This window comes from Castor canadensis, chromosome 15, assembly GCF_047511655.1.
Source record: "Castor canadensis chromosome 15, mCasCan1.hap1v2, whole genome shotgun sequence".
NCBI lineage: Eukaryota > Metazoa > Chordata > Mammalia > Rodentia > Castoridae > Castor > Castor canadensis.
Genome location: NC_133400.1, coordinates 34264376 through 34278371, shown reverse-complemented (window position 1 = coordinate 34278371; position 13996 = coordinate 34264376). Strand labels below are relative to the sequence as shown.

The window sequence follows — 13996 nt, the reverse complement described above, 5'->3', positions numbered from 1 at the left end:
TCACCACTATTTCTGCCCTTCTTTCATTATCTCAAACAGAAATTCAATACCATTAAGAAATAATACCCTTTCTTCCCTCTCCCCACCTCAGAAATTTCTGTTTTCTACTTTCTTTATAAATTTGCCTATTTTTGACACCAAATATAAGTGGAATAATATAATGTTTGTCCTTTGTATCTGGCATATTTCACTTAAATAGTATCTTTTGACTTTGCTTATGATGTTTTTGTCATGCAGGATTTAAAAATTTTTGTGCAATTGAGTTTATCAATTGTTTATATTTTGGATTTTGAGAGACTACAAGATTATAAAGGAATTTCCTTCATTTACTTTTAATACTCTTATATTTTTATTTTTTGTATATACATCCTTCATTCATTTTTATTTTATGTGTTATATGATGCAGAATATGGATCCAATTTAGTTTCTTTGTTTTTTCACCCAAGACAAGTACTTGTTGACCTAATATTATTCATTAAAAATCCATCTTTTCTCTTGTGGTTTGAGATGCTACTTTGATCTTACTAAATTCCCATATGTACTTTGGTATCTTTTGGGATTTTTTTGTTCTGTATACCCTTATATTGGTACCACATTGTTTTGAGTTATTCTTTAAGTTTGTTTTAATGTCAGTAGTGCTAGTCTCCTCTCATAACGATTCTGAATTTTCCTATTCAACATTGTCTTCTGAAGGTTTGATAGTTTTGCTTTTCACATTTAAGTCTGTGATGTACCTATATTTGATATTGTGTAGATAGGAGGTATGAGTAAAAATACCCAGTTTGGTCTGCCAAACTTGGTGTGCATAAAGAATTTTCTACATATGTATATATGGGTCTCTAGAGTCTGGGCTCTGTCTTTTCTCTACATTAAGGCCTTTTGAACTTCATTGTTGGGGCTTTAGAAGTTTTGCCAAGGATGAGGGAGTGCTGGTGGCTTGGCTCAAGTGGTAGAGTGCCTGCCTAGCAAGCACAAAACCCTGAGTTCAAACCCCATTACCTGCCAAAGAAAAACAAAACAAAACTTTAAGAAAAAAGAAGGCTTGCCCATTGTGAGAATACATTTCCCTTTTTGTTTTTGTTCTTAACGAGTATGTGGGCTATATTATTGGCTGTCTTCATTATAACTTTAACTATTGGTGTCTCAAATATTATAAGAGTTCTGTTGTAATTTTAATTGGAATTGTAGCTAAATTATAGACCAATTTGAGGAGAACTGACATTTCTATTATAAAACTTCTAATAATTGAACATTGTGTTTCTTTTCATTCATTTAATCTTGTTTTAGTAAAACATTTTTCTCTGAAAGGCTTGCTTGCATTTTGACACACTACAAAGTAAAACATCAAAAGTGGGAAGATCATTAGCTCAAGGCTAGCCTGGGCTATAGAGTTGAGAAAAAAAAAAGTTATGGTGAACTTATTCACATATTGAAAATCTTCTCACTTTAAGTATTTTGGTGTATTTTCAGATAAGGTATTAATACAGTCAATTTTAGAACATTTTCATCTCCCTATACAGAAACTATATTTTTAGGTATCACTCACATAAACTGTCATCCTCGTCAGTCATAAACAATCACTAATCTACTTGTTGTTTACCTCTAGACATGTTGAAGTTTATATTCTGTTTATAGCAGTTGAACTATGATCCACATACTGTAATTTTCTTCATATTTACCTTGCTTGGGGTTTGCTAAACTGGGATTGGTAAGCCTATATTTTTTAACAAGATTGGAACAAACTTTAGCCAGTATTTTGTCAAATACTTTTTCTGTTCTGTGTTCTCTCATTTTCTACTTCATTTAGATTTATGTTAGAGTTTTTGATATTGTCTCTCAAATCCTTGTGGTTCTACTAATTTTTTTCCTTCTGCAGATAATTTCTGTTGTTCTAGCTTCAACTTGACTCTTTCCTCATTGTGTTCAGTGTAGCCCATGTATCTTAGTCATTTCTTTTGCTATGATAAAATACCTGAGGCTGGATACTTTATAAGGAAAATATGTTTATGTAGCTAACAGTTTTGGAGACTGAAAATCCAAGATTGGGTGACCCCATTGGTTCTGCCTCTGGTAAGGGTCTCAGGGAGGATGGCATCATGGTGAGAATGCTTGTGAGGGTAGATCACATGGCAAGATGGAAACCATAGAGCACCTTATTCTTTTTATAGTAGCTTGCTCTGGAAAGAACTCACTTCATGAAATCAGCATTAATCCCTTTTGATTGTGATACCCTCAGTGACTTATTCCCCTTCCATGAGGCCTCACCTCTTAAAGGTTCTGCTATCTTGTACTGCCATCCTAGGGACCATACTTTTAGCATATTAATCTTAGGGGATGCACTCAAACCTTATCCAAACCCCATAGCATCATCCAATGAATATTTTCAGATGCTGTATTTTTAATTTTTTTCAAACTATTTTTAAAACTTTTTATTTGGTTCTTTGTTTAAATTGTGTTAATTTCTTTGATCAGAGATTTTCTTTATTCTCTTTTACAATGAGCATATTTTCCTTACCCACTTAATTCCAACATCAGAATCATCTGTATTAGTAACCATTATGACTTTTTCTTTTGAGAACAGGTCACAATTTTATTTTCCTTCTTTCCTTCCTTGCTTCCTCCTTCCCTCCCTCCCTCTCTTGTTTTTGTATGTTGAGCAGCTTTGGATTGTATCTCTGTACTGTTCCTTCCTTCCAAATTTTGAGTCCTGTTGTAATCTGTCTGCTTTTTTTTTTTTCACTCCACAGTGCTGCAGTTAATTGTGTTTCACATTTTATTAAAGTCTGTATCTATTGTCTATAAGATGAATGTTCTAGTAAGAACTTACACTATCAAAGCAGTTATACATTTTAGAATATAAAGACATTTATTCAAAAAGGGGAGGATTTCCCTAGGCAGGCATAGTAATATGATTATTGTGCATTTTATTTTTACAGTTTTTTGTTATTTGAAATGTATTATTTTCACTGGGTAATTGTTAAATTTTTAAGGGTGTTTTTAAAGCATTAGTACAAAACCTTTATAAGAAGATCCTTTTAGATCCAAGCCTGTAGTTGTTAACCTGGGATGATTTTGCGTCCAGGGGACATTTGGAATGTCCAGAGACATTTTTGATGGTCACATCTGAGGTGGTTGGGTACCACTGGTATGTATTCTGGTGTCTAGTGAATAGAGATCAGAGATGCTACTAAGTATCCTATAATGCACAGGGCAGCCCCACACAGCAAAGAATTATCTGGTCCAAAATGTCAGTAGAGCTGAGTTGAGGCATCTCATCCTAAACAAATTATGGGAGTTATCCTAATTTTATAATGCTAATTTGTTGGATGGTGATGAGGAATGCCTTGTGGAATGTTTTCTTTCATTGTTTAAGTATTCTTGCAGGGATAGCCAATTCTGGCCAACAGTGTTTCTCCATAATCATGTAGCAAATCAAATATGTTTGGGAATTTCCTTTTGAAGTTTTTTTTTTTTCTAGAGGTGGGAAATGTCTAAAGGGTACTGTTGAAAGTTCAAAACCTTATGGCATTTTAGATTGAATGTAACTGACCTTTTTATCTACCTTTATTGCATTTCTTTGAATTACTCATTTTACAACTGCATATACTTCATTATATTGAGTAAGTTGAGAGGGGGAAATCATTAATTTAGTATTATCATTTAAGAAGAAGATACCTGAACTGTGAAGTTCACTTATGTATAATTGATTGTGTTTTTCTCAGTCTGTTGTAGAACAAAGATTTGGAGTGCTTTTCCTCCCACCCACTATAGCTATATTTCTTTCTCTATATTTTTTTCTACCTTTCAATTTGGTTTGAAATGTAAATTATGTTGGGGTCTGCAGTATAATTAAAGAGAAAAGAAAAAGCTACCATATCTGTTTTTCCTGTGATAGGATTTAACATAACCTGACAAGGAATTCTTCTCTAGTAGTATTTATCTTAAAAACACTTACAATTATAATGTATTTAAATATTGGTATAGCATTAAGATAATGAAAATTGGTTATATGACTCTCTCGGGAGTCACTTGTCAGGCACGCAGGAATCTTCCAGATCCCTGGTTGTCATTGACGTTATTGCTGGCTCACAGCACTGATGAAAAAGGAAAAGAAGACTGTTTTTTTTCCTTTCTTTTAAAGCTTGATATTCATAAACCCTGAATAGGAGATAATTAAGAATGATACCAGCTTTTATAGCATAATACAGAAATTACACTTATTTGCCAACAAAATAAAGCTTGCAAATACAGTTTAAAAAGTAAAGTTGTTTAAATGAAAATTAATTTAGTTTATTTGAATGAGTCTCATCTATATTTCATGTCATCATTAACACTCTTTTCTTGAGGGGAAAAAGAATCACAGTGTCTCCTGTAATTCCTTAGTTTCTTTTTCTTGCCCAATTACCTTCATTTGTGGGCCAAAATTAATATTTCCAGTATTGAAGGAAGATTCTTTTTTTGAGCAGTGGAACAGCTGGTGAGATTAGGAAATAATTCTTTTTAGTCAATTGCTTGTTACTGTTGCCTTTTGTATACCTTAGCTGGAAAGATGCAGGAATCTGAAATATGCTAAAAATTTTCCTCTCTTCATTGATGTTCCTAATGTTTAAAACGTGAATATATCTAATTTGACATTATGTTCAGGTTCTTGAAGTTGTGATGAAGCATATCAATTAGTGCCACCCCTAAATAATATATTTCTTCTTTTCAAGCTCCATCTCTGTCTTTTAGTTGTGGGGTTAGTAGTATAATGCTATTTATTTTTTTTTATTTTAAACTGTGTAGTACAATCACCTACACAGAATTTTAAAAAGGCATTTAATGGGAACTTTCCTTCCTACATTGATACCAACTACTTCATTTCCTTTTGTGTTCTTATTGATCAGTTTTTTCTTTGTGTTATATAATATTTGCATGTGTTTACACTTCATGAGCCTTCTTTAAAAATAATTAACAGCTTTATAGTGATAGAATTGATATACAGTAGACTGCACATGCACATATTTAAAGTATGTGATATGGTAAGTTTTGGTATATGTGTATACTCATGAGACCATGACTACAATCAATATGGTGAACATACTCATCACTCCAAAGTATGCATTTTGGCATCCCTCCCTCTGCCTCTGCCCCTCCACCCCCCAACTCACGCATCTACTGATCTTTCTTTCACTATACATTTGTCCACATTTTCCAGAATTTTATATAAGTAGAAAAACCTGTGATATATTTTTTTGGTTTGGCTTATTTTACTCAACCTAATTACTTTCTGATTGGTCTCTAATGTCTTTTTATTTCTGAGAAGTATTCCAGTTTGTTTATCCATTTACTTGCTGATGGACATTTGGGTTGTTTCCAGTTTTGACTATTATAAGCAATACTGCATGAAAATTCATGTACAAGTCTTTGTATGGACATATGTTTTCATTGTTTTTGAGTCACATCTAGTTGTGACATGGCTGTTACCATTGTAGGTGATTGTTTAACTTTAAAAATATTTCCCAAACCTGCCATAATATTTTCCAAAGTAGTACTATTTTGCATTCTCAGAAGCAGTGTACAAGAGTTCAGTTCCTCCTCATCCCTTGCTAGCACTTGCTATGGTCTGTCTTCTAAATTTTAGTTTTGTAATGGGTATATAAAGCCAATTGTGGTTTAATTTGCATTTTACTAGTGACCAATGATGTCAACCATTTTTTCATATGTTTGTTTGTCATCTGTATATCTTCCTTCATATAGTATCTGTATAAATCTTTTGACAATTTTCTGTTTTTTTATTATTGAGGTTTAGGAATTACTTATGAATTCCAAATATAAGCCCTTTATCAGATACATGATTTTCAAATATTTGAGATTATGATAGATTAGAGAAAGCACCTATTTTACCCTTTAGTTAGTTTGTTCCAACGGTAACATCTTATATAACTAGTACAGTAACACAGCCAGGGTATTGGTACAGTGTGGTCATGATGCAAACATTCCTATCAGCACAAGAATCCCTTACATTGCCCTTTCATTACCACACTACTTCCCTCCTACTCCCACCCTTTCTTGACTTCTGACGACCAATAAACTGTTCTCCATTTCTCTTAAGTTTGACATTTTAGGAATGTTATGTAAATGGAATTGTATGGGATGTAGCCTTTTTGGGATTGGCTCTTTTTACTCAGAGTAAGTCTCTGGAGATTTGTTCATGTTGTTCAATGTTTTTTTTTTTTTTTTCCTTTTTATGGCTAATAGTCCTTGTTATGGATGTAGTACTGTTTAATGATTTGCTCACTGAAGTACATCCAGCTTGTTTCTAGTTTTGGGCCACTGTAAATGATGCTTTTACAAGCATTTATGTCAGGTTTTTAAGTGAACACAAATCTTCATTTCTCTGGCATGAATGTTCAGGTAAGTAATTGCAAGATATAGGATATTTGCATGGTTAGTTTTTAAAGAAACTGTTACACTGTTTTCCAAGGTGACAGTACTATTTCACATGATCACTGGCAATATATGAATGATAGCTTTGCCACATCCTAATTGTAATTTTAGCTATTCTGAGAGATGTATGGTGGTAGCTTATTGTGGTTTTAATTTGAGTTTCAGCTCATGATGCTGAACATCTTTTCATGTGCTTATTGCCATCTGTTTATTGTTTATCTTCTTTAGTAAAATGTCTCTTCGGCTGTTTTGACCAGGTTCTAATTGAATTGTTGCTCTTTTAAGAATTCTTTATCTATACTAATCCTTTGTTGGATGTGTGATTTGCAAATATTTTCTTTTATTTTTTTTGTGGTGCTAGGATTTGAACTCCGGGTCTTGTGCTTGCTAGGCAGGCACTGTACTACTTGAGCCATGTCTCCTAGCCCTTTTTGCTTTAGTTATATTTTGAATAGGGTTCCACGTTTATGTCCAACCTGGACCTCCATCTTCCTGTTATGCTTCCCATGTAGCTGGAATGCCAGGCATGAACCACTATGCAAGGTTTTATTGATGGAGATAGTTTCATGAACTTTATGCCTCAGCTGATCTCAAACCACAGTCCTCTTGATCTCTGCTTCCTGAGTAGCTAGATTATATTGCGCCCAACCTTTTTCATTCTTTTAATAGGGTCCTTAACAAAGGAAAAGATTTTGATTCTGGTGAAGTCAAATTCATAAAATTTTCCTTTTATGGTTCAAACTTTTGGTGTCTTGTTTAACAACTATTGTCTAGCTCTAGATTTGGAAGATTTTCTCTTAAGTTTAAAAAAATGAAATATAACTCATATATCATTCAGTTCAGTGATGTTAAGTAAGTTTACAATGTTGTGCACATAACACCACTATTTAGTTCAATGATTCTTTTTTTATCAACTCAAATAGAAACCCTTTACTATTACTCCCTATTGCCTCCTTAAGCAAACATTAATCTGCTTTCTATAGATTTGCCTATTCTGAAGACTTTGTATAAATGGAATAAAAAATGTGGACTTTTGTGACTGGCCTGTTTTACCTAAGCATAATCTTTTCATCTTGCAGCTTGAATGAGGGGTACTCAGGTCCTTTTTGTGGCTGAATAGCATTCCAGTGAATGGATAAACCATATTTTGTTTACCTGTTCATCAGCTGATGGACATTTGGATTGCTTCTAGTTTTTGACTGTTACAAAAATGCTGCCATGAACATTCATGTACAGGTTTTTCTATGGACATACATTTTCATTTCTCTTGGGTATTTGCCTAGGAGTGGTACTGCTCCAACATATGGTAATTCTATATTTTTAGTCATTTGTGAAACTGCCAGATTATTTTCCAAAGTGGCTGCACCATTTTATTCTCCCAGTAGCAATATTTGGAATTTTCTTTGCATCCTCTTTCTCTCTTTTTTTAATTTTAAAGTTTCATAGTTTTACATTTTATATTTAAGTTCATGATCCATATTGAATTATTTTTTTCAAAGGAGTGAAACTTAAATAGAAGTTCTTTCATTTTAAACCTGCGGATATCTGTTGTTCCAGCACCATTTGTTGAAAAGGCTATCTTTCTTCCATTGGATTGCTTTTGTACTTTTATTAAAAATCAGTTGGACTATTTGTCTGGTTCTGTTACATGGTCTTGATTCTGTTCAGCTGATTTTTGTGTTAATACCCACTGTCAATACCACATAGTCTCAATTACTGTAGCTAAATATAATAGTAGGTAGTACAAATAGGAAATTGATTCTTCATAAGTTTATTCTTTTAGCTATTCTAGGTTTTTTCCCTCTCCATATATACTTCAGAATAATTTTGTGTACATCTCCACAAAATCTTGAGATTTTATGAAAATTGCATTAAGCTTATATGCAACTTTGGGGAGAATTGATGTCCTTTGACTAGAGAGAGCTGATTTTTGTTGGGGCTTTGTTTTGTCTGTGTCTATGAACATTTCTAGGTTGCTGGCTTCTGCAGCTCTAAGTCTGGACGATATATGAGGCAAGAAGAAAATGCAGGGAAACCTCTACCATGTCATTCCTTGGGTCTACCCTCTCTTCTTCCCTTTCAGGGTCTTCTACTATTTGCTTTACATATTATGTCTAGACTATGTAGTTCTACTTAGCAAGAGGAATAGGGAAACATACATCTACTTTATCTTTTTAAGTTAACAGTAGAGATGAAAATCATTTCGTATCAGCACATAAATTGCATATTTACTCTTTTATTTAAATTATTATATCTTATTTCATTTTATGAATGTACCATAACTTTTTAAACCAATTCCCTATGAATGAGCATTTAGGTTTCTTTCATTCTTTTGGCTCTGAATTATGCTCTGTGAGTGATGATGTCAAGTAGTAGGTCAATTAAGCAATTTCTCTAAATTTAATGGGTCATTCAAATTCACAGACATTTCTTTTGGTTAATAATATAACTTCTTCACTGTTTTATTGTTAATGATTTTTCAACCCAATATTCTCCAAAGGATTTTTCTTTTTCTGATTAAATCAAAAAGAGCAGCAAATAATCTACTGATTTTATTATTTTGAATGTAATCCTGCTGTGTATATATTATGTATACTTTAGGTCTGGTTTTTTGTTTTTTGCCCAACACAGTGTTCATATTCTTATGTTTGCCAGTAATTTATTCATTTTTTATTGCTGTGTAATGCGAATGAACAGACATTTGTTTATCCATTCTTCTGTACAGTGGATTGTTTCCAGCTTTTGCTTATTATGAATAGGGTACATTTTTGTGTGCATGGTTTAGTGGACATATCTTGCCATCTTTAATTAGGATCATTTTAATCTTACAAAATTGTTTACTGAATTTATTCCTTCTTTGTTTACTCTCCCATATTTACCTTTTCCTAAGTTGATAACCTTTTAACATTTATTTAAGTCAGAAGGCTTTGCTTTGTGATCCAAGTGATTTTGGATCATAAACATATATTTGGTATGTAATTGTTGTAGAGGGCAAGGTAGCTGTGGTGCATGACCCTTTATCTGCACAGAATCCTGTTACATGTCCTATTCCTCAAAGTTGATTTTTGACCCCCTCCCAGACAATGCCTTTGGCAGAAGATAGCTTCAGTTTCCAATTCCAGTGCCTTCCAGCTCACATTCCAATCTTTGGACTCCACTCCCACCCCACACAGCATCACTAGCAGAGCTGGTGTCTTGCCTCATTCATTTGGCTCTATGTTTGGCTCATACCACTCAGCTGCCTTCACAGCCTAACAAGGGGAGAACCTTTGTGTAACATACATGTGTTATGGTATATATGTGGATGTCTCTTTTCAAATGGAGTTATGTGCAGTTAATTACAGTTATAGTGAGCATTATCTTTAGTCAGCTTATCTGCTATAATTTGAGAACCTTTTCTAGTGACAAGCTTTTTCTTCCACAGTAGCTGTCATAGGTGACATTTACAGATATCTGAATGGTAAAATCATAAAAGTATTTGTAAATACCACTTCTTTTACAATATCATTTGTTAAAATCATGAAAAGTCAGTATGATTTTTAATTAAAATAACATTCCAATATTCCATTTGATCATATTTTGAGATGTTTAATGATATATACCCCTCCTCCAGCCATGGAAAAAAAGATACCGAGCATTTTTTACATACAATTAATTTGGTATGTTTTTTTGTGTTTAAAATGCAAAAATTTCCCTAGTTTTTTTCTTTTTGTCCTCAAAAATCTCCTGTGGGTGGGTACCATTTTTGGTGATATATAGCTTTATCAGGCATGATTCCTAAGTGTCATATTAAACTTCATGGATGTGTTATTGAACTTCTGAAGGGAAAGATTTTCCATACTGACTCATCTACCTTTATTTGATCAGTACTTATTAATGTCCTATGAATGTTACTAGCTTTTAATGGTTAGAATGATCTTTGTATAAAAAACACATTTATTACAACTATATTCCAAAGAGAGGTTAACAGTGTTTTCTTAAAAAATATTGTGTGTCCCCAGCTTTTTGCATTACTAATTTATGTGTAATTCTCCATGTTTTTCCTGTTTATGTGTGTTTGTATACACATCTATATTATTCTTAACATACATGTGTTTTTAAAAATAAATGCATGTTCCTCATTATTGCATTCCTAACAATGATCCATATTCCTACCCAGACTTTCTTCAAACTGCGTTCTGTGAAATATATTGACCTGAGATACTAAGTGGAGTGGCACAAAATGTATTGTTAAATAAGTTTACTATATCCATCCTTGAGAGATTCACAAGACACATTAGTACATAAAGATTCTGGTTTTATGCAGTAAAGAAATTGTCTTTGTTTATCTCAGCATCCTCTAGAAATATTTGAGCGTAGAACACTTCATAGTACGTAGGGAAGGACAGAGCATACTGATTTGGGAAATGCTATAAAAATATAAATAAGGTTTTTAGGAAATGCTGTAAAATTATAAATAAGGCTTTCTTTGTAGTGTTTGAAAACATCAAATAAAATTGACTACATGTGGTCAAGTTTTCAAGCATTTAAGACAATTAGCCTAATTGTGTTTTGGGAGTGTATTTTTGGTAGAAATTACATTTTGAAGTACAGTGTTATATTTTTTCCCCTGAGATACTACTTCTTTCACTACTTTTGATGATCTTTAAAAAAAGTTTGTACAACTGTAAAAAGTGTGCTTTTTTATAAGAAAGATTTTCTTTTGTTTCTGTTATTGTCATTGTTTGCTTAATTATTTATCTTCTAGAAGAATTATCTTTAAAAAGCGTGTTTACTGTTTCAGATAGCGTGACACAGGAAAGAAGGCCTCTCAAACTTGCCTTTATGTCAAGAGGTGTTGGGGACAAAGGTCCATCCAGTCATAATAAACCAAAGGTTACAGGTATGGATTAATAGGGTACAATTCTTGGTAATTTACATGATATCTGATTTGCCCAGGCATCCTTAACATGTATGTAGACTTTTTTTTCTTTCAGACATTTTAAGTAGTTAAACTATAATTTTATATAGACAGTGTTGCTTAAATCCAGCATTCCCCATGTTTTTTTTTTTTTTTTACCAGGTGAGAAGTTTCCTGTGAGGACTTGTTTCTTTTCTGGTCCATAATTAGCTGGTTTTTTGAAACACCTTACTTGTAACATTGTTACAACTATATAAGCATCTGTATAAACAATTGTATAAATAGTAGTTTAACTGTATAAAATAATTATATATGGATAGTATTATGTAGGATAAAGGATAATGGGGATTAATTATGTGGATTTTGCTAACTAGAAGTGGCACATATTCCAAAATGCTAAGCAAAAATTCAGCTCTCTTCCAGAAGCTTCCTCATGATACACATGGAGTTCATAGCTCTTTTTCCATTGGCTTCCACATACTTCATAGATTTATGGGGTGGTAGTTAAACCAGTTCAACAACTTATTTAAAAAGCTGTAAGAATTTTTGTTAGCTCAGATGTGGGTTAGGAGGATATTTTTTCCTCAAACAACTAGTGAACAAAATTATTTTTGCTTGTTTAAAAGAAAATTGTACATTAAGAAATACTGGGCCCTGAGACTTAGTATTAATACAGGACATGTAGGTAACCTTTGTATCCATATGGAATAGCTCAAACATGCTACTCTTACTTGCATATTAAAAAACTAAAGATTTCCTTTTCTGAGACTGAGTCTTGCTATGTTCTCCAGGCTGGCCTTGAACTCCTGGCCTCAAGCAATCCTCCTGGTTTAGCCTCCCTAGTATCTGGGACTACAGGTGTGTACCACCATACTCAGTGTCAGATTTCCTTAAGGCATGAGGTGTTAATTGTGTTATAGTAGGTCCAAGTTAAAGCTATAAAGTATGGAGCTATCTGTTTTAAGTTGAAAAAAAAATGGCTTCTGTGTCACTGCTCTCCACTGTGGTGTGCCTCCTTTTAGTTAATACTGTGTTAGGGCAGTCTGGAAATATCTGTGACATAGTAATGCTTTTTATTGCATTTAGTAAATCTGATATACAAGACACAATGGTAGCCAGGCACCCATGGCTCACAACTGTAATCCTAGCTACTCAGGATGCAGAGATGAGGAGGATTGCGGTTTGAAGGCAGCCTGGGCAAATAGTTCGGCAAGACCCTATCTTGAAAATACCCATCACAAAAAGGACTGGTAGAGTGGCTCAAGGTGAAGGTTCTGAGTTCAAGCCCCAGTTCTGCTACCAAAAAAAAAAGACACAGTGGTGCTACATTTTTTCAGACATGAGGAAATTAAGCAAGGAATGTGATGACCAATTCTAAAATGTTTAAATATTAAATCTTAAAGTCTTTAAAAATTCTTGTTTTTTAGCTGTGTTGGGGATCAAACTCAGGGGCTTACTCATGCTAGGCAAGCACTCTAGCACTCAGCTATATAGCCATAGCCCCTAAAGTTTTTACACCCCCTTTTTTTTCTTTTTTTTGGTCCTGGGGATTCAACCCAGGGCCTCACATATGCTAAGCAAGTAGTTTACCCCTGAGCTATACACACTAAGCCTTAAATCTTTTAAAACTTAATTTATGAACTGATAAGTATTCAGCATTTGAAGATTACTTTCTCCTGAAAGGAACTATTTTAAAAGATAGTCACATATTGATGGGGATACATTCTGAGAAATGCATTGTTAGGGCATTTAATCTTTGTGTGAACATCATAGAATGTAATTTACAAACCCTGGCAGTGTAGCTTATTGCATACTAGGCTATGTAGTGTAATACTCACATATATGCAGTTTGTCATTAGTTTTTGAACCAATAGATTCACCAAATGAAACTGGGAAATGGTGATTTTGGTATTTAGTAATAATATGTAACACATATAATGATTTCTTAAAAGCAATTTGGATTAAAAAAATGAGTAGGTCAACAAAAGAAAAAAAATGAGTAGATTTTCATTTCCTGTTCCCTTCCTGTATTAACTCTAGGAATGAAGGATCTTTTTAATGTGACCAAAATGGTTACCAAATTTTTAAAAACTGAAGACAACAATAAAATATATTGTTTGTATACATCTATTGGTTGTGTGAATAGTTGTTAACACCATATACATATCACCTTCTCTTATTAAAAAAAACCCTTTAACACCATATTGATTATTTTTTAAAGGAACTTTTCTTGTTCCATAGGATCTACCTCAGACCCTGGAAATAGAAACAGATCTGAATTATTTTATACCTTAAATGGGTCTTCTGTTGACTCACAACCACAATCCAAATCAAAAAATACATGGTACATTGATGAAGGTAATTAATAATTTTAGTGTTATTTATAATTATCCTCTCCTTTTAACTCATCAGAGAAAGAATGCTCTTTGCAGGTTTTGGAAACAGAATGAATAGACCATTTTTAATATTGCTGAACTAAAATATTGTATATAGTTTAAATGACACTGCTGTTAAGAATAATAAAACATTTAAGATGTTTTAGTAGTTTGTTCTGATCTCTTAATCTGCTTAGGGTAGAAGATCTCTAGAATCAGTTGAATCATCTGAAGACTTTTCTGGTTGGGTTTTTCTTGACCTCTTTAAACCACTCCCATTTAAGTACTCTTA

At 33.2% G+C, this 13996-nt stretch overlaps 1 protein-coding gene across 9 annotated transcripts in view; it reads left to right on the top strand.

The window, feature by feature from the left end:
* Cyld (CYLD lysine 63 deubiquitinase) overlaps positions 1-13996 on the top strand; it is a 56067-nt gene that overhangs the window by 15248 nt on the left and 26823 nt on the right. For 7 of the 9 annotated variants that reach the window (XM_074056012.1, XM_020184157.2, XM_020184156.2 and 4 more), the window contains 2 exons: positions 11213-11311; positions 13571-13687. The exons of 1 other annotated variant lie outside the window; for it this stretch is intronic. In XM_074056012.1, coding sequence (XP_073912113.1) covers positions 11213-11311; positions 13571-13687 — 216 coding nt within the window. The remainder of the gene's footprint in view (positions 1-11212; positions 11312-13570; positions 13688-13996) is intronic. One more of the 9 variants, XM_074056008.1, reaches the window with a different exon arrangement.